General features: G+C 49.8%; 10 protein-coding genes across 10 annotated transcripts; 5 read left to right on the forward strand and 5 right to left on the reverse strand.

Annotated features, from left to right (window-relative positions):
* Positions 1-94: 94 nt before the first annotated feature.
* BDR25DRAFT_341107 (P-loop containing nucleoside triphosphate hydrolase protein) lies at positions 95-2213 on the forward strand (the record flags this gene model as incomplete). Its single annotated transcript, XM_033693578.1, has 2 exons — positions 95-797; positions 857-2213. The coding sequence occupies 2 exons, from the start codon at positions 95-97 to the stop codon at positions 2206-2208; spliced, it is 2055 nt and encodes a 684-aa protein (XP_033550696.1). The 3' UTR covers positions 2209-2213.
* A 384-nt stretch (positions 2214-2597) lies between these two features.
* BDR25DRAFT_352329 (uncharacterized protein) lies at positions 2598-6063 on the reverse strand (the record flags this gene model as incomplete). Its single annotated transcript, XM_033695002.1, has 25 exons — positions 2598-2719; positions 2750-2872; positions 2932-3018; positions 3050-3162; positions 3215-3268; positions 3344-3430; positions 3466-3528; positions 3575-3636; positions 3676-3785; positions 3822-3898; positions 3950-4033; positions 4065-4129; positions 4171-4375; positions 4407-4605; positions 4650-4753; positions 4788-4830; positions 4914-5017; positions 5084-5213; positions 5251-5273; positions 5312-5379; positions 5449-5497; positions 5548-5638; positions 5687-5820; positions 5853-5932; positions 5968-6063. 25 exons carry the CDS (start codon positions 6061-6063, stop codon positions 2598-2600), a joined length of 2373 nt encoding a protein of 790 aa, XP_033550697.1.
* A 27-nt stretch (positions 6064-6090) lies between these two features.
* Positions 6091-6984, forward strand: BDR25DRAFT_352330 (uncharacterized protein; the record flags this gene model as incomplete). The annotated part of the gene is made up of 6 exons (XM_033695003.1): positions 6091-6162; positions 6217-6419; positions 6457-6488; positions 6583-6723; positions 6781-6842; positions 6910-6984. The coding sequence occupies 6 exons, from the start codon at positions 6091-6093 to the stop codon at positions 6982-6984; spliced, it is 585 nt and encodes a 194-aa protein (XP_033550698.1).
* Positions 6985-7357: 373 nt separating this feature from the next.
* On the reverse strand, positions 7358-9014 carry BDR25DRAFT_281904 (uncharacterized protein). The gene is made up of 4 exons (XM_033687928.1): positions 8924-9014; positions 8774-8865; positions 8361-8556; positions 7358-8174 (listed from the first exon to the last, which is right to left on the reverse strand). The coding sequence occupies exons 1-4, from the start codon at positions 8924-8926 to the stop codon at positions 7716-7718; spliced, it is 750 nt and encodes a 249-aa protein (XP_033550699.1). The 5' UTR covers positions 8927-9014; the 3' UTR covers positions 7358-7715.
* Positions 9015-9163: 149 nt separating this feature from the next.
* BDR25DRAFT_256815 (uridine-cytidine kinase 2) lies at positions 9164-10839 on the forward strand. Its single transcript, XM_033686435.1, has 4 exons — positions 9164-9438; positions 9489-9616; positions 9668-9855; positions 9911-10839. The coding sequence occupies exons 1-4, from the start codon at positions 9289-9291 to the stop codon at positions 10780-10782; spliced, it is 1338 nt and encodes a 445-aa protein (XP_033550700.1). The 5' UTR covers positions 9164-9288; the 3' UTR covers positions 10783-10839.
* A 45-nt stretch (positions 10840-10884) lies between these two features.
* BDR25DRAFT_301944 (Ser/Thr protein phosphatase-like protein catalytic subunit) lies at positions 10885-12234 on the reverse strand. Its single transcript, XM_033689688.1, has 2 exons — positions 11813-12234; positions 10885-11731 (listed from the first exon to the last, which is right to left on the reverse strand). The coding sequence occupies exons 1-2, from the start codon at positions 12060-12062 to the stop codon at positions 11028-11030; spliced, it is 954 nt and encodes a 317-aa protein (XP_033550701.1). The 5' UTR covers positions 12063-12234; the 3' UTR covers positions 10885-11027.
* A 128-nt stretch (positions 12235-12362) lies between these two features.
* On the forward strand, positions 12363-15320 carry BDR25DRAFT_125665 (uncharacterized protein). Its single transcript, XM_033683763.1, has 5 exons — positions 12363-12709; positions 12824-13026; positions 13144-14475; positions 14525-14992; positions 15041-15320. The coding sequence occupies exons 2-5, from the start codon at positions 12845-12847 to the stop codon at positions 15048-15050; spliced, it is 1992 nt and encodes a 663-aa protein (XP_033550702.1). The 5' UTR covers positions 12363-12709; positions 12824-12844; the 3' UTR covers positions 15051-15320.
* A 1150-nt stretch (positions 15321-16470) lies between these two features.
* Positions 16471-19290, reverse strand: BDR25DRAFT_281915 (ARM repeat-containing protein). Its single transcript, XM_033687929.1, has 3 exons — positions 19147-19290; positions 18856-19001; positions 16471-18805 (listed from the first exon to the last, which is right to left on the reverse strand). Exons 1-3 carry the CDS (start codon positions 19184-19186, stop codon positions 16514-16516), a joined length of 2478 nt encoding a protein of 825 aa, XP_033550703.1. The 5' UTR covers positions 19187-19290; the 3' UTR covers positions 16471-16513.
* Positions 19291-19485: 195 nt separating this feature from the next.
* Positions 19486-20220, forward strand: BDR25DRAFT_217728 (uncharacterized protein; the record flags this gene model as incomplete). Its single annotated transcript, XM_033684912.1, has 1 exon — positions 19486-20220. The coding sequence occupies one exon, from the start codon at positions 19486-19488 to the stop codon at positions 20218-20220; it is 735 nt and encodes a 244-aa protein (XP_033550704.1).
* Positions 20221-20432: 212 nt separating this feature from the next.
* Positions 20433-21730, reverse strand: BDR25DRAFT_125690 (E set domain-containing protein). The gene is made up of 4 exons (XM_033683764.1): positions 21383-21730; positions 20973-21292; positions 20869-20917; positions 20433-20776 (listed from the first exon to the last, which is right to left on the reverse strand). The coding sequence occupies exons 1-4, from the start codon at positions 21474-21476 to the stop codon at positions 20646-20648; spliced, it is 594 nt and encodes a 197-aa protein (XP_033550705.1). The 5' UTR covers positions 21477-21730; the 3' UTR covers positions 20433-20645.
* Positions 21731-21782: the final 52 nt, after the last annotated feature.

The following is a 21782-nucleotide window of genomic DNA, read 5'->3' on the forward strand; positions in this document are numbered from 1 at the left end:
AACGGCTAAACTCCACCTACGGCTTGCGAAAGGGACCAGTCACGCAGGATTTAAAAACCTCAAGCTCTGACATAACTATCAATATCTCTCCGACATGCGAGGAACGTACCCACACTTTTCCCCTGCCTTAAGATGCGTGCGGTTTAATTCCTCCCGTAGACACTTCTCATTACCAATAATACAAATATCCAATGGCACCTTCTACCGCCAACACCCAGCGTGGCAGCCAGCGCCGGGTCAAGATGTTCCTCCGAATCCGCCATTGTTTCCTGGCTTGACATTATCTCTTCCTTCAGCCTCCTTCCCGAACCAGCATTGGGCCATCCTAAGTCCCTCTTCCACAATTAGAACTGCATTCTTGCAGATACTACGTGGACAATTGCTTTGTTTCCCTCCTACAGCTCGCTCATACCCATTCCTCCTCTCCGAGGAGATGAAGGTAAAGAGTCCCAAACTTCGCTTTCCGGAACGTGCAATTGAATACGTTGGCTTTGATGTTGAGCGCAAAGCTTTTGGAGGTGCATATCTAAGCGCTCGGTACGAGAGTCGGGTCGAGGAGACAGACTTCACACTTGCCCAGTACCTGACTGGAATCACTGGGCTGAATCCAGGCGAGGATCTCGTCAGGGAGAGAACGCCAGATGAGGAAGTTATGCTACAGGTTGTCAAGGATCTCGAGCTAGCGCCCTTCTTCAGGAAGCCTGTAAGCATGCTCAGTAATGGGCAAAGCAGAAGAGCTAGGATTGGCAAGGCCCTGTTGACTAGACCGGAGATGCTATGCCTTGATGCACCCTTCAGTGAGCTTGAGTCTGATTGCTTTGATTTGACTTCTGCGAATACGCTAATGAAATTGTAGTCGGTCTGGATCCGTTCGTTTCACAGCATATATCTCAAGTCTTACATCGCCTTGCAGAAGCCAGCTCGCCTCGAATAGTTCTATCACTAAGGCCGCAAGATGCAATTCCGGAGTGGGTAACCCACATCGTCTATGCGGGTGAAGATGGAGAGGTAGGTGCCCTTGGTCTGAAGGATGAAGTCTTCCAATTCTTGAAGCAGCAGTATGAGAATATTGAAGAATCATTTGCTGCTCAAGACAGTTCACGAGAACATGACCTTGATCCAAGGTTGGTTGAGATGAGGGAGGTCGGGCGGCACCTCTCGGAATGGGGTGGGTTCGATGTCGGCCCCAGCGATGCGGAAACGACAGACCGTCCGGTTCTGAGTCGGGATGCATACGAAAAAGTTGATACATCAGCGACCCCGAGAGGCGAGCCCGTCGTACAGATGGAAGGCGTACGCATCAAATACGGGAGTAATTCCGTGCTTGGCGACTGGACGCAAGATATAAATGGAAGGGCGAGAGACGGACTTTGGTGGAATGTTCATCGAGGGGAGCGGTGGGGCATCTTTGGGGCGAACGGGTCGGGGAAGACAACTCTGTTGAGCCTTGTCACCTCCGACCACCCACAGACCTACTCGGCACCAGTCCGCATCTTCCAGCATTCAAGGCTTCCAGCTCCCGGTATCCCCGGCATAACTATCTTCGATATTCAGGATCGTATGGGTCACTCGTCCCCAGAAGTACATGCGCTTTTCCCGAGAAACCTCACTGTGAGGCGGACTCTTGAGTCAGCCTGGAGCGAAACACCGATCACGAAGCCTAAGCTCACACCCGATGCATCTAAGCGTGTAGATGCATGTTTACAGTGGTTTGAACCCGATCTTAGTCCCATACTTAAAGACGGCAAAACCTCCAGCGGGAAATTAGATTGGGCATCTCATTTCATGTTTGGCGAACTGTCCTTCTCTGCGCAACGCGTCCTCCTCTTCCTCCGTGCCACCATTCGAAACCCGGACATAGTCATCCTTGACGAAGCTTTCAGTGGTATGGATGACCTCGTACGAGATAGGTGTCTTTTGTTCCTCAGCCGTGGTGAGAGTATGACTTTACACTACCAGGAGTCAGGCCCCAATCCCATAGAGAGCGATATATCAAAGAAAGGAAAGGTCGTTGTTCCTGGCCTCCAGGATCATCAGGCACTTCTATGCGTTAGCCACAGCAGACAGGAAGTGCCCGGTTGCATCAGGGAATGGATATGCCTGCCGGAACCCGGCACAGGACCTCCGAGGTTTGGGAGATTTGATGGACCTGTGGAGTTGAGCTATAAGCGGTGGAACTATATCTGGAATTGGCCACAAAGGCCATAAAAAGGGACCACATGTCGAGAATTTAAGTTCAGAAAAGTTCTTCGAAAGCGCATCTACACTTCCTTGCACCGTCACATTTTGTTCGGGAGTTCAAAATTAAAAGCCGCAAGCAGTGAAACGTACATGCTTCACAAGGATATTCATACTTGCTGCCACATTCTCGTAGACGTCACTCCTATCCTCCCCATACCTCATGCTCACACACTCTCTCCTTAATTTTCTTAATGGGCGCAAATGGCTACTCAAAAGAAGGCTCCTTTCCCCCTATTACGTGAGGCCAGCAAGGAGATACTTACGGCTCCTTCTGCTAATCTGCCCACAGAATAACGTGTCGACAGTTTGGTATTTCTTGAATCTTCTTTTCTCTAGTACAAGCTGCACTCTCTGATTTAGGTCTGATACATTTTTCGGTCGTTGTAATTCAAGATTCTTGGCAATACCTCGTAGTATAATTCATATGCTACCTCATCTTCTGAGGCTAACTTGAAAAACAGGCTGAGCTGATGAATGGCTCATAGATGTGGAAGGTGGAGGGGGTGACTCAACAGGATGAGGTTAGTGGCCAAGGCAGGATGTTCAGAGGAGCTCTTGCACGTTGGAGCTAGAAGCTTATTGACTTGTTCCAGACTGTATTTTCCACCACCCAATCCTGAGAACGAATATGCTAATGGAGGCAACGATAGCGGCGTGGTTCTGGGGCAGAAAGGTGATTGAAATGCTGACATGGATAAGAATCAAGTGCCCGGTTCAGCCGAAGCTTGTACTTGATAGTGGAACTACGCCACTCGGTGAGTCTTGAGTTGATTACTGCTTCCCTTCTCGCCCGCTGCCACCTCCTCACCTGTGCTCAAGCGCTGTCGTTTACAACTTATTCTCTCTCTTCTTCGAAGAATATCTGCCAAGATCTTGATTGATCTATATTGAACTTTGGTACCCCCTCTAATACCGCTAGGCCTACACGATACCCAACAATCAGCTAATTTATAATTAAGATTTAACGAAGAACCCCCTGCCAAGGGTGGTATCGTTCCTTCCTACAAATGCCTTCTGATTGATTCTACTTCATGCCCCCTCCCCTCGTGCCTTGAGCTGCGAATCTTCTATTTCCATTGGACAACTATCAACCTGACCTCACCACCTTGAAGCCGGACCCCATGGTGAGATGAAGGTAGCTTTGTTGGCTTCACCGCTAACTGGATCGCATCCGGCAGTCGTTATTGCCCTCTCATCATCCTGCGAGCTTTTAGAGACGGTTACGGTTGCTCAAATACGCCATTCGCCGTGATCGCCTTTGAATCAGTAATTAGGGTTGCTCCAGAGCTGTCATGCCGTCCATATTATAGGCCTTTGAGCCACCACGGCCAACAGTAAGTATCTGCCCTCCTTAGCTTTGCCACTTCGCTCACTCGTGCATGTAAGACGGCCTGACTTTTCTCGGTCAAGACCACGCTTAAGCTAGCCTCAGACGCAAAGTACTAGCCAACAGGTTTGGGAACGACGACTTGTTACTCCCCTCACAAAGCTTCTACGCCTATCCTTCACTATGGCAAAGAATTTATGGCTACTGGAGAAGGAGCCTGCATTACACATTCGTCCCAGCCACAGCAGCGGACTGTCGTGCTCGTCGAGACGCACCGCCGCCACAGGGGCCACACATATGGATGAGCATGGATTCAACTCATCCCAGCACCTAGTTATCAATCCATGTTATTGTTGACACAAATCCACACTCTATCCACACTCCGCCCAAAAAACCGTAAGGTGGCCTTCTTCGTCATCTTTTTTAGCCAGATCAACGCCGAATTTAAAGTAATATATGGTGCTACTTGCAGGGCAGAGATGATCTTAGACGATACTCATGAAAGAATAATATTTTCAATCCGATTAGGTTATACGCCGTGGCCCGAACGAATCGTTCCCCCTATCATTTACGACTAGTAAATACTACAAGAGATGGAGCACTAGCCGCAGCAGGAAACTCCATCCTGGCTTCGGAGGCAAGAGACTATGGCCTTGTTTCGTCTCCACCCAGCAAGCATCAAAATCCTTAACTTGTAAGTGGTTATAACTCACTTTACGGCCTCCGTTCCATTCAGCTGAGCTGACCGTTTGTGAAGGAATAGTCGGTGATTCTGTTAAAAAGTGGGCTACAACCGGTGTCTCTTTTCTGGTGTCGTTGAGAATGGGTTCCTAGCTACTTCAACTCTCTCAGCGAGCCAACAATTGATGTCATTGCGAGACATATACAAGCGGTTCCTCCATCAAAGGATATTGGATACAAGCCTTTTTTAGGACATATAGGAGAAGAATTCTCCCAAGGGGAAGACGTCCCGTCGAAGTTGTCCGACCTAAAGTACGGATGTTGTTTGAATCTGTTAGAGGAGTTCAAGTCAAAATCTGGCATCCACCGAGATCACGAAGTCAAGCACAGGGCTTCCAACGAGGCGTAGTACTGTACGATTGGGCGATTTTGAGGCCTGTACGGGTGAGATTTTGTGTACGTTCGTACGATAGGGAGGAGGAGAGGTAGGTGTACGTATCGTAACTGTTACGGCTCACGTGATCTGTACGAGTAGTACGATTCGATTAAAGTACGCCGTACTCCAGTCAAAACAGCTAAGACTATAGGTCCCTAGAGACGCAAGATTAAGGTCTAATTAACTATAAAATAACTAGTTCTCCCTAGTAACAAGAGCAGATAGGACTAGATGAGGCCTGTAAGGCGGCAAGAGGCGTGGTGTGAGGGGTATTGATCAGGAAACACAAGTCACAGAGAGGGAATGCAGGATAGGGGGTAACGAGAGTAAACCTTAGGGTTGGAGGCAGAGGTACGGAGGCCTAGGAGCCTATATACCCCGTGCCAATCCTAGGGTACTGAGGGGTTGGATAGCTGTAACATAACTGTGTATACAAACTTCCCAAAAGGGTAATACAATCCGTACTACGTACCGTACCTAGGGCATCATTAAACGTACGGTACGGCTCACGAACTCGGTACGTTCGTACTGAACACGTGACCGTTACGGTTCACTTTGTACGGACCGTAGTACGGCGCGTTGGAAGCCCTGGTCAAGCAGTCCAACCAGAGGAAACATGACGAGACTCAAAGAAGCAATTTACATGGCTTCTCGTCCTCAGCCTCGAAGACAGGTCAAACTCCATCTTCACATACTACAGATGGAGGAAGCAGGTCATGAGACTCAAAGCAATTTATGTGGCTGCTTGTCGTCAATCTGCGACCAGATCCACTCTCTTATCAATGTGTAAGCATGTGTCGATACAAATATCGCTATCTTGTTATATAGCACCAAAGGAAATGAAGCTAGCAATGAAGAATACATCGGTATGAAGTATAGTGTTTGAGGGGACGACATATCGACCACTATCAGTGACCCCAATTGGGAACGAAGAAATCCCGCAATATGGAGGGCTATTTAGGCTCAAAATCAGCGAACACCGCCAATGAACTAGCGTTCACTCTTGCGGAGAAATCTAAGGAATTTTTCATCCACGATATATAAATGGAATAATGGTGGGTGGATGCATCGACCATAGTCCTCCAACATAAATTGTCTCAAATCCAACTCTACTCTCCCAGACTTTCTGAGCGAGCTTTAAGAGAGTCGGAGAGTACCTTAGCGCACAGTATACCCTCAGCAGAAGCTTTGGTCTCGTCAATGGAGTCAAAACGAACGAGCCCAACTTGAACATGGAGTCTTGTAGACTCGGGTTCAGATCTAGACAAATTTAGACATCCACCGCCTCAGGGAGCTCAAAGAATACCTTGGCACAAAGTTCGATCCTCTTCGAGAGTCTATTGGTATTATTGACAAGACTGGCAAGATTGCACTGCATCACGGGGACTATTGAAATTTGCACTATATGGACCAGCCAAAAAAGATTCGCTCAAGGGCAGGAGATGGCCTCGCAGCCGTTACCAAGACTCCATTTCAAGTACCAACCCTTCTTTTGCGCGCGTGCACTATATACGACAATACCTCAAAGTAGCCAAAGTCACTTGAAAACTCAGCAGCACTCTCCCACGCCCTTGAGGTTTATCAAAGGTATGTCAAAAAGAAGAAACGCCTAAGCGCCCAGAAGATTCTATGTGTCTTAGACATGCGTCTTAGACATGACCTTGCTGTACTGGAGCTGTCATTAAACTCTGAGCCGTCCCTAACCCGCGAATATCGTCTTACAGTAGGAATACCGTCAGTGTCGCTCACTCGAACCCACGTCATCACGAAGATGGAGGTCAAGTTTATCACTAGACCCGTACGGTTCGTTTTTTTTATACATTATACTAGAATATTTAGCATTTTATAGTGATGTAGGTTGGGGGTAGTTTTAAGGTGGGTGGCTGATGAGTGAAAGCTGGGTTAGGGTTATTCGCTCTCATGCGAATGAAAGATATACATCGATACGCTGAAGACCACAAAACTGCTCGTATCTGTTGGAACATTAGTTCAGAAACCGAGCTCCCACTCACCACTTTTGCCATTCTGAGGGTATGGGGTTAAGGAATGTGGAGTCTAGGGGAGAAAAACCTAACGAATTCAACGTCCACCATAGCACTTATGAAGAGTACTTTGGGGGTAGCACTATCTCTTCTTAGTGGAGAGAGGTGGGAAATGGTATTCTTACTTTGATGATAGTAAACTAACGAGGGAGTTACGCATTATGGAGAACTGTTGAAACTAGGTACCAATTGAGAGTATGCTAGCAAATCAGAGACAATTTCATAGGAAATATGAATATGGTCTCAACAGCAGATGATGTTGTCATATGTCCTAGGAGAACTACATTGTGCCGGACCTAACAAGTGGGTGACGAACTGAGGTGAAAAGCTGGATTGTCCTAGATTGTCACTGTTTAGGAGTTAAAGCGGTGTGGCTAAACTCCTCGAGTGATAGAGGATCTTGTGAGATATCTGTAGCTCAAGAAATAGGTTCCTACATGTAGGATGTTAGTATAGCATCCCTATCTATAAATTGCAGTCACCCCGCCACTCTCTTAACTTCGCCGAAATTTGAATCGATACTTCCCACTTTTCCTCCGGGGAGCCACCTAATCCTCAAACGCTCCTAGCCCGACAGAAGATTGGGTGACACGATCTCTTCGTTCGTATACGTATAAGAGAAAGTATGAAGGCAAAACAATATCTTGATTTCAAGGATACTAATTGTGTCAAAACCACGACCGCGTGGGACAGGTATCGTGCACGCCAGACCTATAACACCTTGTACCGGCCGCAACCCTTTAGCCATTCCCGTTACCATGCTGGTACCGTATCCGAACGCCATAAAGCAATTAAAGCCAAATGAACACCATCACCAGTGCGCCTTTAGAAGGCGTTACAGTGATATGCGTCAGAGAACTTGTGATCTACACCTCCGCTGTTAATGAAAATCTCACGAAAAACCTCAGATGGTATAGACCGATAGTATGAGGGCCTTGGATGCATCCCATAGACTGAGCCCGAGCGAAACTGCGTGAGCTGTGCGTGCTCACGAAACCATAGCCTCGCCGGACTCACCTTCTTCTGGCCCCACCTGGACCCCGAATGGTAGGAAGGGTGGGATATTTCTCCCAGATTCTCTTGCCTTGTCTTCGGCCCACTGTCGCAATCGGACCAAGTTACGTAATTGCGCTTCCCCTCGTGCTCCTAGGCTAGCTAGGATGGCTTCGTTAACGCGGCCTGCGACTTCTCGGCGGAGGGATGGTTTGATCAATTCGGCAAGTTCTGGTTTCAGATTCTCAGTGGGAAGGAATAGCAAAAGGGACATGGTCTTTTCAAGAGCATCTAGGAATTCAGGGTTTGAAGCAGCGCGAGGGGCAAGCTGCGAGGATGCAAAGTTGAGAGCTGGAACGATATCCGAGGTTTCTGTAGCTGTGCAGGTCTTGATGAGTTCGATGAGTTGGAGCCTAAGGAGAGCAAAGTGGAGGGCTGGGTCGGTATCGAGGATCTGTTGGCAACATAGTCAGCCAAGCGTCATATAATGGATGAAGCTACGGGAACCAGGCTTGGTTTTTGAATTCATACTGAGGACTGAAGGTTTGCTTATCATCACAGCCTTACGGCTATGCGTGGTGCATGAAACAGTGTATAATCATAATAAAGAAACATTGGATTTCGAAGGAGAAATGCTCACTTGAGGATTGAGATCGTTTATCTTGTTGATCGCAGTGTCAATGTCGCCGGTGTGAATGGCTCTTCTGATCTCCACTCTTGCTTGGATCGACTCCTCTTCCATCGGTATATTGATGTTTGCCTCTTTCGCGAACCTCTCTGCCGCCCGGGGGTACCCTTCGGTGATGAGATAGTCCATGATTACGAAATTAATATCTCTGTCAAGGGCATCATGGTCAGCAAGACTATGTTCTGAACAATGCGTACATGGATCGAACGCTTGTTGAGAAAGCAATAAAAATTGCTTACGAAATCAGAGATACAAGTTAACATTTTCTCCACATGAGGTTTCGGAGAGATTCCCAACTTGATTTGAACACATCATATGAGCCGCAAGACCAACACAGTGCAGGGTGTATGAGAAGGATTACTTACGCTTTCGATGTCTTGACATCGTCCACGCGCCGCTGGAAAGGATGGAGATGCTGTGTCGGCGTTGCCCCCGACGCGGAGACTGTGGAGGAGCTCTGAGGTCCGAAATTGTTAGTATGCATATCGCCTGTTCAATGAATAATAAAGGCTTACCATGGTGGGAAGCAATGTTGACTGATGTCCATCAGTCGGCGGGGCGTGTTGCTCGACCGTGGCCGAGGTGCGTGGACTCGCACGCAGAGTTTGCAGGTCGGTGGAGGTCTGAAGGCAGCCTCTGTCCGTGAACCTGCAGCTGGTGGCCCAAGCTTCTTAGCGATGCTTGGCAGCTGCCAATTAGATAAGCTCGTCCTCGAGCTCACCACGCTTCCAGGTGTTATCTCACTTCTCACATCACTCCCCCGTACACATTCGCGTTTACCAATATAGATTCGTTAGCATATTCCCGTCGTAGCCTATCGCCTGTCATGAGGTAACTATTATAACCTTGGAGGTGCACAGCCAATCTTTCTCCCACAAACATGACCGCTGCATCTCGAAACCACTATTCCCCTCCCTGGGGGGATGCAAGCATTATAGGTGTAGCGGGGAGCTCAGGCTCTGGAAAGACAACGCTGGCGCTGGCCATAGTAGCTTCCCTGAATTTACCGTGGGTAGTAATCATGTCTATGGTGCGAGGTCTACTTTACATGTGGTTTATTTCTCTCACATGAACATTTAGGATTCTTTCTACAAGCCTCTAACTCTTATGGAATCAAGAGCTGCCTTCCGAAACGAATTTGATTTTGATTCGCCCGATGCTATTGATTTTGACTTATTGGTAGACAAGTTGAGTGATATTAAACAAGGGTAAGCCATCCTCCTTGTAGGGGTACGAACGCTGGCTGATCTTTGCTCAAGGAGAGTGGCCGAAGTTCCTGTTTACTCGTTTGAGAAACATAACAGACTTGAGCAAACGACAACTATATACTCTCCCCACGTGCTAATCTTGGAGGGTATCTTTGCACTCCACGACCAGAGGGTCTTGGATATGCTGGACTTGAAGATATTTGCAGAGGCAGACGCAGACCTCTGTCTCTCTAGAAGATGTAAATTCACTACGTCATCCCCACAAAGCTGTGTTTGTTCTGATAGATTGAACAGTGGTCCGAGATGTCAAGGAACGTGGCCGTGACATCGAAGGTTGCATCAAGCAATGGTTCGGCTTTGTCAAACCAAACTTCTACAAATACGTTGCGCCCCAGCGAGAAATAGCTGACATCATTATACCCCGTGGTATTGAGAACAAAGTTGCCATCTCCATGATCTCAGGCCAAATAGGGAAAACCCTCTCCCACAAGTCTGTGAAACACAGACTGGAGCTTAGCCGGCTAGGTAAAATTGCAGAGGACTCCCCTCTATCGCCAAACGCTCTCATATTAGAGCAAACAAACCAAGTAAAAGGCATTCATACATTATTGATGGACCCGAACACTTCGAGAGAAGATTACTTATTCTACTTTGATAGAATGGCCGGAATGCTTATCGAGAAGGCGGTTGATTTCCTCCCACTCGAACCCGCTCAAGTCATTACTCCGCAAGGAAATGTATACATGGGGTTGAGGAAGACCGCTGAGGTCAGCGCTGTTGTAATCTTGAGAGGAGGAAGTGCTTTTGAGACAGGACTTCGGCGGAGTATACCAGATTGCCGGACCGGAAGGATCCTGATCCAGACGAATTATAGAACAGGCGAACCGGAGCTGCATTACCGGGCCCTTCCCAACAATATCGCGGAACACGGCCTGGTACTACTTCTCGACCCGCAGATGTCGAGTGGAGGAGCGGCATTGATGGCAGCCCGTGTCTTGACTGACCATGGTGTTCCGGAGGACAGGATAATATTTGTGACTTATCTAGCCGGGCGAGTAGGCGTGAACCGAGTGCTGAGCGTTTTCCCTGATGTGAGAGTAGTGGTGGCAAGAATGGGCGATGATATGGAGGACCGGTGGGTGGAGACTAAATATCTAGGATGCTGATGTTAACTGTATTTTTTGAGTAGCTTACCCTTAGGTCAGATATATAGGCACTTGGACCTGTAGGCCTGGAACTTTGTACATATGTATTACTTCTACATTGGCTATAACTAGAAACCAAGCTGTACATCGCCTTTGAACTGTAATTTCTGACGTCTCGACAAGCGCTATGATGATATTCAGTCATCACCAACACATCTATGCCAAGATTCGCCTCTCCCTCATAGATGCATTGCGCAAGTGTCCTATTATAAGAAGTACTCTGTGGTTACCTCTTTTCCTTGTTGCTGTTGCTGTTCCGCTCGATGTAAATCGTTCTCTGGACTCGCGTCGAACACGTTAAAGAATCGCTCCCCTGTATCACTGACCTCCAACACACTCGCCATATTTCCACAACGATAGCAGTAATTGGGGGCGCTCCACACTGTACTCAATCGATCATCGTACAACACCTGGAACCCCTCCTGACAAAGCTGATGTGCACGTAGTATATGTGACATTGCGTTGACCTCGAGGAACTTTTTGACCACCTGCGCCCCAAAGGTGTACCCTGCCCCCCTCGGGCTGAGAGAAAATTCGTCTCTGTCGGGATCTGGATCACTCCATACAAGATCTGCCATCGGGCCTTCATGCGGAATCTCTCTGAACCGGTCTATAATCTTGATCTGGTCGATTGAGTGTATCGAGGGTGAGAGTCCGCCATGGACACAGAAGATCTGGTCGTTTATGACGACGGAGAGGGTTAAGAAGTCGAACATGTCGGTAAAATAATGCCACACATTTGCGTTGCCGTATTTGCGGGAGCATTCGGTGTAGAAGCCGTAGGATTGTGTGACACCGCGCGACTCATGGTTGCCGCGGATAAGGTGGACTCGGTGGGGATACCGCAGCTTGAGACACACAAGCAGGGAAATCGTTTCAACAGAGAAGAGACCGCGATCGACATAATCACCTGAACAATGTTAGCCTCCCAAGGTAATGCTTATGCCTCCGATAGAGGTCGCGTGCTAGGGAGCAGAGGCAGCCAACGCACCGAGAAAGAGATAATTTGTATCTGGACACGGTCCACCGATCTTGAATATCTCAATCATATCAAAAAACTGCCCGTGGATGTCCCCAACAACGGTAACTGGAGCCTTGATGTGCACCACGTTGCTCTCTTTCATAAGCAGCTCTTTCGTTTTGGCGCATATTGCCTCGATAACCGACTCGGCCAACAGTTCCTTCTTGTAAAGCCTTGATATACACTCATCGAGGTCGACGGTTGCTGGGAGACCTGGCATCGTAGGATTTGTAAGAGACTCGACGGAGCTCCAGCATTCGCGATGGGCTCAAGGGAAAGAGTCTAAACTGGTCGCCAGCAGATGTCTGTATCGTACAATCATTCTCGGAACATGGATGCGGGCGCAGGACGGCGGCGGGGAAGGAAACCCAGAGTTGAGTGTTAAAGTGGTGCTGTTGTCGGTGCTTCGACATGCAGCACTGTCCGCCTTGGCCCAAGCTCGAGCGAAATGAAGCATCACGTGATTTAGCTCCAGGTTTCTCAACCTCAAGAAAGTTCGACACTCCCAAACCTCCAACGTTTTGCTTTCAATCCTATCGCAGTATCTCCTTTCTGCTTCTAACGCATTCTCAAGTACCGGATGAATCGATTCTCTCTGTCTGTCACACACTCTCCTCTTCCTTTCGACTTCTTCAGCTCCATATCTCAGCAGCGCTTTCTTGGCCTTGCTTCCGTATTCCCCTCACCTCAGCAGCCCCTCAGGCCCGTCCGCTTCCCCCATCTTTCTCATCTCTGTGCACGATAGCTCTTCACACCCCTAATAAGTTGTTTCATTTATCCTCTACACTGAAGTCTCTCCTGCAAGCTGGCCTCGGCGGGCTTTGGGTGCTCTCACCGCCTTGGCACGTGCGCCAAGACCGAATTTGAGTAAGTTCATCTTGACTTCACTCCGCCTTCTCACATCATCTGCTACACCTTCTTGCCCCAACACACCACTTCATTTAAATCTTCTCTACATAGCACGCTCTAACATCTTATCAGGGGCGGCTCTCAGGGGGTGGAATGGCGTGGAGCGGACCTGCAACTGGCGCAGCACAGTACCAGCCACCACCGTTCGCTAACGGCCAGCCTGGCTACAGCCAACCCCAACAGTACCAGTATGGCCAGCAAGCGGCCTACGGTCAGTATCAAGGCGGGCCTGCTTATCCTCAAGGTGGCCCTCCGCAACGACCTCCCGACAATCGGTAAGTCAGTGTATTCGTTGCTCGCCTTGGGTTCCTTTCACTCGCAATAATATTCCATTGTAGCAAGCTGGCTTCTTTCCGTTTGATTCAGAGCCAAATATTCTGATGTTGTGTTAGGCCTCCTAAGAAGAAAGGCAACCCAATAATCACGCGATATCCTCCACCGCCTGGCTATCGCGGGCCTGCTCAACCCCAAGGTCCTTATGGAACCAATCAGAATCAGGGTCAATACCAACCTCCTCAGCAGGCCTACCCGCAAGCATATTCAGGGGCCCCAAGCTACCCAAACCAAGGTTATTCAGCACCATCCACCTATCCACCAGCTCAAGGGTACTCACCCCAGGGCTACGGACCCCCACAGAACTACCCACCACAGCCTAACTACCAGCAGCCACCATACTCGCAAGGACCAGGCTATCAGTATCCGCAACCCGCTTACCCACCTAATCAGGGTTATTCGCAAGCTCCAAGCCACCAAGGCGGTCATGGTGGTCAAAGCTATGCACCGCAACAAGGTTCCTTTCAAGGATATCCGCCTCAACCCGTTCATGTAGACTCGAACCAACAAGCTTTCTCTCATCCTCATGGCTGGCAGCAATCGAACGGCCCCACAGCGTACAGCCATGATCAGTATAGTTCATATGGTGGCGCCCCGGCCATCAAGCAGGACCCAGAAGCTACCCCAACACCGACATCGGCGCAAATCGCCGGGACCCAGCAGACCTTCCCCCTAGCTCAAACCGAAGGCCCAAAAAGTGAGCAATCTGCTGGGGAGAAGCCCCAATTATTCCTCGCCTGGGATGACTGGGACTTCGATTTTGATGGTGCAATCTGGCCAAAGAGTAATGAGCCCGTTGACCCGAACTTGAGTCTTGGCGTTATCATCTGGCGTCCAGCGAAACAAGTCACTCGTGCGTTACCTTGCACATTTAGTGATGCCGAGGAACAGGCCCTCAAGCCTCCAGCTGAGAAGTTAGGCAATGGGGAGTCTGTGTCTAATTACTTTACTCTTGAGAACTCACATGAAGCTTTCTTGGATGTCCGGCAAACAGATGAATGGCCAAACATCAGGGCCGATCCAATTTTTGTTGTCTTTGATGACAACGACGTTGACCTGATTCCAATCGAGGACTGTATATCGAAACGCGATCGTCCTGATGAGCCCTTCGAAGAGGCGCAGGGAAATGAGGACGAGGATATGAAAGATTCGTCTTGGAATGTCATGGACAATCTTGAACAGGCCCTATCAGGTGAAATGCTAGACACAAGGCCTCCACCACCGACTAAAGACGTGAGTTCCTCTAGGAATCAGACACAAGAAGACATTCTAGCGGCACTGGGCGTAACAGGATCGCCTAAACCACCATCGAACGAGCCCATGCCATTTCCGTTCCCCTCAGTTGATGAAAAGCCGCCGGCTTCGCTCCCAGAGAAGCCTCCTGCGCCCCAGTAAGTGTTTTTCACTAAGATCTTGAATTCTTTAGCTCATCATATTCAGACCACAGCTCCCCTCAGAACAGCCGCCTCAGAGATCTCACTCATACGGAGGTCATCGCAACTCCGATTATGTACCTCGACCTCAACGTCCATATGGATCAATGTCTTCCTCAACTCACACGCGGCCGCCGCCACCTCCTCAGGAACGAAGACACGTCGATTCGTGGACCTCTGGGAATTCTCAGAACTACATTAATGAGCACGCTCTCGACGGGTCTCGAGAAAGCCCAGCAAGGTCTGAAGGGAGCAACCGAACACTTGTGGGGTCTGATTTCGAGGCCGAACCTCCCGCGAATGCCAATAGTGGTGATAAATCTCAACCTCCAAGTGTCCCAAAGTTGGAACGGAGCGACAGCTCGTTCTCAAGAAAGCGAAGTTACGATGATACCGATCAAGACGATGAAAAACTACGACAGCAGGATGATCACACGAGGCGTAAGAAACGCCCTCAGGTGGCTGCTGCTTACAGGTGAGACTATTTCATAAGCATCTGTGCGAGGATCTAAGCGTGATGTAGTCGTCGGTAAATTCATCTGACAAGCCACTTCCAATTGCGGGTTCCTTTCTGGATCACCCTTTTCTCGACACCCTAACGTCCCGATACCACGACCTTCCCCTCTACATGTTTATTACCGCTTTCTCCACCAACTCATCGCTTGGTTTTTGAAGACAACATCCTATCACTTCACCTTCAGTTGAATGCGATTCCGGTTGTGTAGGATGACAGGCAGTTGGGGAATCGTTGCACTTGCCTTCAGGAATTCCAATGTTCGCCTGCTGTGCTAATGAACAAACTACGGCACTGGTGGGAGTAATTTTCTTCTTCGTGTCAATTTCCCTTTGTCAATCATGGTTGCGGTCATTTGTCCCTTCTAAGCATATGGTATTCAGGTACTCGGCGTCACTCGGCGAGAGAGCCAGGCCGTCCCGGTTTTTTCACTCTTCCTCTCCAGATCTCAAGGGTCACTGTTAGTCCCAAAAGTTCATTTCGGTCGGTGGCTTGGCATTTTCCTTTTTCTTGCCCATCTGAAGACTCGAGTCTACAAATTCTTAATAAGTCATGTTGAATGGCTACTTTCTTGACGTGTCATTTCCCGCAGTATGATAATAATTCTACTTTTCTCCCGCGCCATGCGCTCGATTGTCGATCATCCATGTCGTCGTTTCCGAGTCAATTCCCAACGTCTCCCTTTTCACATCATCTAATAAGGTGCCGCGAGAGGAACCAATGCGTCGATTGGTGGCCATACTTCTTGATCCCAGGGTCGTTGGGTGAGATTTTAGCACGATGTTCAACTTCAAGATGCGACTCCAGGACAGACAACAGCAGACCTTGGGTCAAAAAACCCCTCATGTGCATTGGTGCGTAAAATTTTCACTGTTTGATGTCTTATTGACCAGTTTCACGTTCTTCTGTCATAATTCAATGGGCTTTTGATATTACATTGTCTCTTTTGATGGTCTAGTCCAAATTTCTTCCGACTCCCTTCAACCACGATGCTTCCATTCTGAAGCCGATTCTTTCTTGCTACGATGTCTTTGCTGCTACGCAGAGGTCAAGACAGGTATCCGAAATAGATAACCTTCGTTGCTAGTCACTGGAGACGGTTGTATTTGCCTTTTTCATCGCCGTCACGGACGGAGACGAGAGTTTGGATAATGAACATCGCCATATCGCTGCTAGAGCGTCATCTTAATCAGTAAATACGCCATCCAAGTACAGGATCAGTGACGATCTGGATTGAGTATCATTGTCGGTTGATGCAATAGACAACCTCTTTCTTTCAGGGCAGAGGCTTCGACGTCCCATGGATAGAAACGCGGTCATCTCTGTCCAATCCAATGATCACAACTATCAGCCACTTCAGCTGAAATTCGATACTTCATATTGGGGAGCGCAGAGTCTTCAGGCAGAAATTCTCATGCTATTTAGTGGCGTAAAGCACCCAACCCGAGATCATAAATATGTACTCATGGTATCAATTTCCATCTATTTCATCAACCTATCCTTTTCACTCCCACCCTCACTCTCTGTCTCCTCCTCTGTACTCTCATCTTCCTCATCTGTCTCTTCCTCACTCTCATCATCATCATCGTCCCCCTCCTCCAGCCACTCATCCAGCGTCTTTTCCTTTCCAGCACTTGCTGCTCCAACGCCAGCCCCAACACCTACACCATTCAAAATCCTTGCCGGTGACACAGCAAGATCGGGAACCCTACTCGAAGCCGCAGCATCCAGCCTCTCACTCGCGGTAATACTCCTACTCCCACCACCAGCCTCATATACATTAGTCGCCGTCAACCCAACCTCGTCGCGTAGTCGTGGGTCCGGCTCCTCACCTTCCTTCACCCACGGCGGGAGCTCTTCGTATCCTTTTAGCCCCCCAACGCCGCCTTCTTGTCCAACAACGAGACTCGCGCTACCGAGCACGTAACCTTTTCGCATTTCGCTCGGGCTCGGAGTCTGTGGCACGGGTTTCGGCGCTAAGAGGAGTAGGGAGGCGAGTTGTATGGAGCTAGGAGTTGATAGAAGGGCTTTGTAGACGCGTGCACGGTCGCGGAGGTCGTAGGAAGTGTCGTAGCGGGTGAGTAGGAGGATGTATTGGTATAGTGCCTCTGTTGGGTGCAGTATCTCTCGTTCCTTCATTGTACTCTGGTCTGGGGAGTCGAGATGCAGATCCCGGAACCCGCCTTCTTCATGGAAATCGTCTAGTAGTGAGTGCGATGATTTTGATTCTGCTGGTTTGGGTGGTTCTGGAGGTGGATTGGCGTTGATATGGTGGACGTAGACTTTTGCCGCTAAAAGCACGATTTGGAGTTTCGCGGGTTCCGCTTCGTCTGCAAAGCCTTTTGCTAGAATGCGTAATACGTCTGCTGCGATGTTGTTCTCCGGGTCTAGACCTGCAAATTCGCCGACTAGCCAGATGATGCTTGCTCGAGCTTGTGGACTGGTTGCAGCGTCTAGATGTTTTGCCAATCGAACAACTGTTGTGCGGTGATTGTCCGGGTCCCGCTGAATCAGATGTCGGATGACTTCTAAGCTCTCGGCGACCAGGTGTGCATCTGCAGATCCGATGTGTGCAAGTAGTAGTCGCAGGCATCTCGCAGAAGTCTTTGGAGTCGTAACGCTGCTCTGCGCACAGCGCCCAATCGCCCTCACTGCCTCTCTCACTAACCCTGGATCTTGACTTCCGGAGTGCGAAAAGTGGCTGAGTTCCGCCAATATTAGACTTTGTAGTCTAGCTGGTGCGTAGGGAAAGATCAACGTTAAGAGTTCTAGTTTAAGTCGCCAGATATGAGGAGCATCAGTTGACCCGACAAGGAAATGTGTATAGTATTTCACAAATGGCTCCGGGTAGGCCAGACACACTTGAACGATGTTGTAGAGCGCTATGTGCTGGAGATCCGAGGCAGAGCGGAGGAGAGATATAAGAGGTCCAATGGCGGTAGAAAGGAAGGTAGGAGTACCAAGATAAAGGTACGTTCTTGCCACGGCGATTACAACTGCAGAGTTGCGCGAGTGGAGGAGCGGTTGGCATGCCTTCAATAGTAGCTCAAGATCTGGGTCCAAAATCACAACATCTTCCGTCCCTTGATCCTGGGAGGAGTCAGACTCGCTGTCTGAATCGTAGAATCCTTTGGTGGTCCTTGTAGATTTCGCATTGGAAGTAGCATTGGCCAAGGGCTTCCTGACCTTTTTTGTCCGCCGAGGAAAGCATTTCCGTACGTATGTCATCATCAAATGTAGAGTCGCTAATTGCCCCCATTCATCCATATCGACGAGCTTACGGATAAGGGAACGGTAGTGTGGATGTATTAGATCCATGCGGTTCGGACACATTTCTAGAAACGCAGCCACCGCAGCCCCCGTGACGAAGTACTGCTTATCTCCTAATAGCAACGAAAGATATTCCAGTAATTGGGGCTCGGTACTGGGGTCCAAACTGTAGCATTTGGGTATAGCCAATGCAGCAGCTCGTCTCACATATGGAGACATATCCCCCACACCCCGTTTGATGCCCAGGCTCACAATCTGGCTTATGACGGGCACCCGTATTCCAGACATAACGCGTAATGCGAGGGCACGCAGTTGAGGATTGGAGTCGGTAAGAGACTTCTGGATAGTGTTAATGGATAGCAGCGCGGTGTCCGGCTCGTGTTCGGCATGTTGGAGGAGGTAGATGTAGACGAGCTTCTTGACCGGTAGGGACGGAGAAGCGATGTTCTTAATTACGGAGGTGAAGAACGGGAGGGTCTGGGAGGGAGGTTGTCGGGAGGACATCTGAACAGTGCATAGTTAGTGGCTGTCATGTGAATGCAGTCTATTCTTACAGTGACAACCCTCCGCAAGCCCTCCAACACATCTCGCTCAGACCGGCTATCCAGCAGCTTCTTTAGCTGGGCCTGGGGCAGCATTCGCGACGACGTCTTGCGCGCGGAGCTGGCATCGCGAGCGGCTTCGAGGGTGAGGTCGCGGGCTGTGGAGAGGGACCAGTGAGCATAGGTCGATGGATGCATAACTACAGTTGTACAGCATCATCCCCTCAAACGAAGGCTGAGCTCGGAATTGAAGGAGAAAGGGGGGTGGGGGGGCATGAGTGCGTGCAAGAATGGCGGACGCACCTGTCTCCAGCATGCTAGAAATGCGAGATATGGATTCCATCAGGTGCCAGACTCACACGAGCGTCCTCCAGAACAGCCTCGATTATGCAGCGTCCAGCAAAGCAAGGGAGGGTGAAATGGCGATTGTGCGCAGCCTGCATACTTGGTGCTCCTCTGTGTGTGGACGTGCAGCAGATGCGGTGCCCTTGGTGGGGCAAGCCTTGACCTCGGGGAAGCGTGGAATTGCTCCGGGACTTCATTCACACCGCCACCGTTTCCTTCACGTACCAGACGGGAAGAGACATGGATAGGCAGATCTTGCATGGACAAGCCGGTAGATCTGGGTTCGAGCTTGCGGGAATGGCTTTCACGCCCGTCGTCCTCTGGCCCTTGACGCTTGCCGCTCTGCTGAATTACGCTCTCACCACACAGTCCACTACCACCCTCACCACCCTCATCATTTGTTCTAGTCGCGAGGCATTCCTCCAGGCCCTCTTGCACACAGCCCAACGTCAGGAAAGTAAAGAAGCAGATAGCCTCCAGCAACTCATCACCCCGACCCTGCATAATCTATTCACCACACAGAACGTCAATGTTGCCTTCTGTGGGTCAGTCCAGACACTGTTGGCCCACTTATCAGCGCTAAAGCTCACGCCATGTTGCGGCATTGATGGAGAAAGGAGTGCTTTGAGACTGGTGCTTGTCAATCCTCTCGCCCTCCACGCGCCGACCCCGTCATACTCAGCACAAGGGCTGTCGCGGACGTTTGCTGCTGCCGTTGAGACGGCCTTCAACCTCAATGCCGAGCTTATGGTAGTAGAATGTCTGGGAATGAGGAGAGAAGACCGTCTCTACGACGAGGATGATCTGGATGCTGCGATGGCGGATGCAGAGGAGGGGGGGCGGTCCGAGGCCAACGAAGAGGATCCATGGAACCAAGAGGTGCCCATCCTAAACGTCTCTGCAAGGAGATTTGGCTCGGGAACGGGCGAACGAGCATGGGCTGGTAGGACTATCAAGGCAAGGAGAGTCGCTGGGAGATGGTTTCGATTCCAGCAGACTGAAGGCCTGCAAGATCCGGGGGGAGCAGCGTAATGTGTGGAAGCAAATGGGGAGACGAAACAATTCTTGAATGATTCAGTAGATGGTTGGGGCTAATTCGGGCATCGGAAATGCGGTCTCCAGTTTGGCGGTCGCATCACTGATGGCCGAGGACTGGCCAACTTCTCCGACCCATCACTATAAAAGCCACCACGGCTTTCCACAAAACAGACGCAGTAAGCAGGCAAGGAATGTTCAAGCATTTGATCTGATATATGGTTTAGGAATGCGTATCCGCCCTTGCCACCTCGGGAATTTGTCTCCTCAATATCATCAACTATCAAAATCACTATTTTGAAGATGTATCATGTGTTTGAGGGACTCATTCTCTTCTCCCATAGAGGAGCTTTTCGGTCCACAGAAGTAGACGTCCACTCCTCACGAATCGTGCCAGCTTTCAATGGGGAATAGCAGTGCAACTACCAGTCCTTCTTGACGTCGAAAGACCACTCGAACGTTAGGTGGGACTCGCCATCGTCGTCGACGAATTTGGAAACAGCGTTATAGTGGCCACGGCCGACCATGCCGGAAGGAGCGGTTTCAGGCTCGACTGGGAAGGAAGTCAGCATCCCGCTAGTACAGTTTCGGGCAATGGCTGAGCTCATTGGTGATAGAGGTCAAAGGCAGCATTGCGAGGCTTACATTTCTTCTCGTGGAATGGCTTCTCTTCTGTGTTTGGTCCATAGGATCCCTACGGTACGCGTTAGGGACTTCTAGACGGTTCCCAGCATCCTGATAGGACTCACAATCATCTCCTGCATCTTGTGTTTGACGCCCATGCGCTTTACAACTTGCAAGTATTTCAAGCCTGCCAAAACCTGATGCTGGACCTGGAAGGTGGCCTTCATGCGGAATTGGGCGCCTTCCTTGATGGTGAAGGGCTTATCCTTCAGTGCCTCTAGGGCACCGGGAGTCTTCAAATCGATGATGATATCAGGCCGTCCTTCGACTTCGAGGCCGAGGGACAGGATGATGCATTTGCGGGGGTCGTTCTTGTCCGAGATGTCCTTGCCAGCGCCGATACCGAGTGACTCTTTCCACTTGCGGAGGGACTCGTCGTTTTGGTCTGTGGACAGGAAAGGTCAGCGAGGCTGAAGAGGAGCGTTGAGACATCCAGAGTAGGGAAAGAGGAGCATGTCGGAAGAAGTGGCAATACCCAGCTGCTGGTACTCGTCAATTGTCTTCTTCTCGCCAACCTTGAAGCCCTCGGTGTGCTCAGGCGTCAGGTCCTCGTCGTGGGCGCCGGCCATGTTTGCAATGCGCGGGGCTGTGTGGGTAGATGATGTAGACGGGAGAGGAGGGTGCGAAGGTCAAGTAACGAGACGTGTGGGTTGAAAATGTTGCGTGGGAGTACAGTGTGGAGTCTTGAAGGGAGGGGCAGCAAGGAAGCCGTTCTTGAGTGAGCTTCGACCGTTGGCGGGGCACTGGGGCATTCACCGCAATTGTTAGCGTGCTGACCACTGATTGGCCTGTCCCTGAAACGAGAGCTGTCAGACCCGTTCGATTTCTTGCTTTCCTCATCAATGCCCGCACCTCTCGAGTGTGGACGCTGGCCA

Source organism: Lindgomyces ingoldianus (genome assembly GCF_010093535.1).
Source record: "Lindgomyces ingoldianus strain ATCC 200398 unplaced genomic scaffold BDR25scaffold_8, whole genome shotgun sequence".
NCBI classification, from domain to species: domain Eukaryota; kingdom Fungi; phylum Ascomycota; class Dothideomycetes; order Pleosporales; family Lindgomycetaceae; genus Lindgomyces; species Lindgomyces ingoldianus.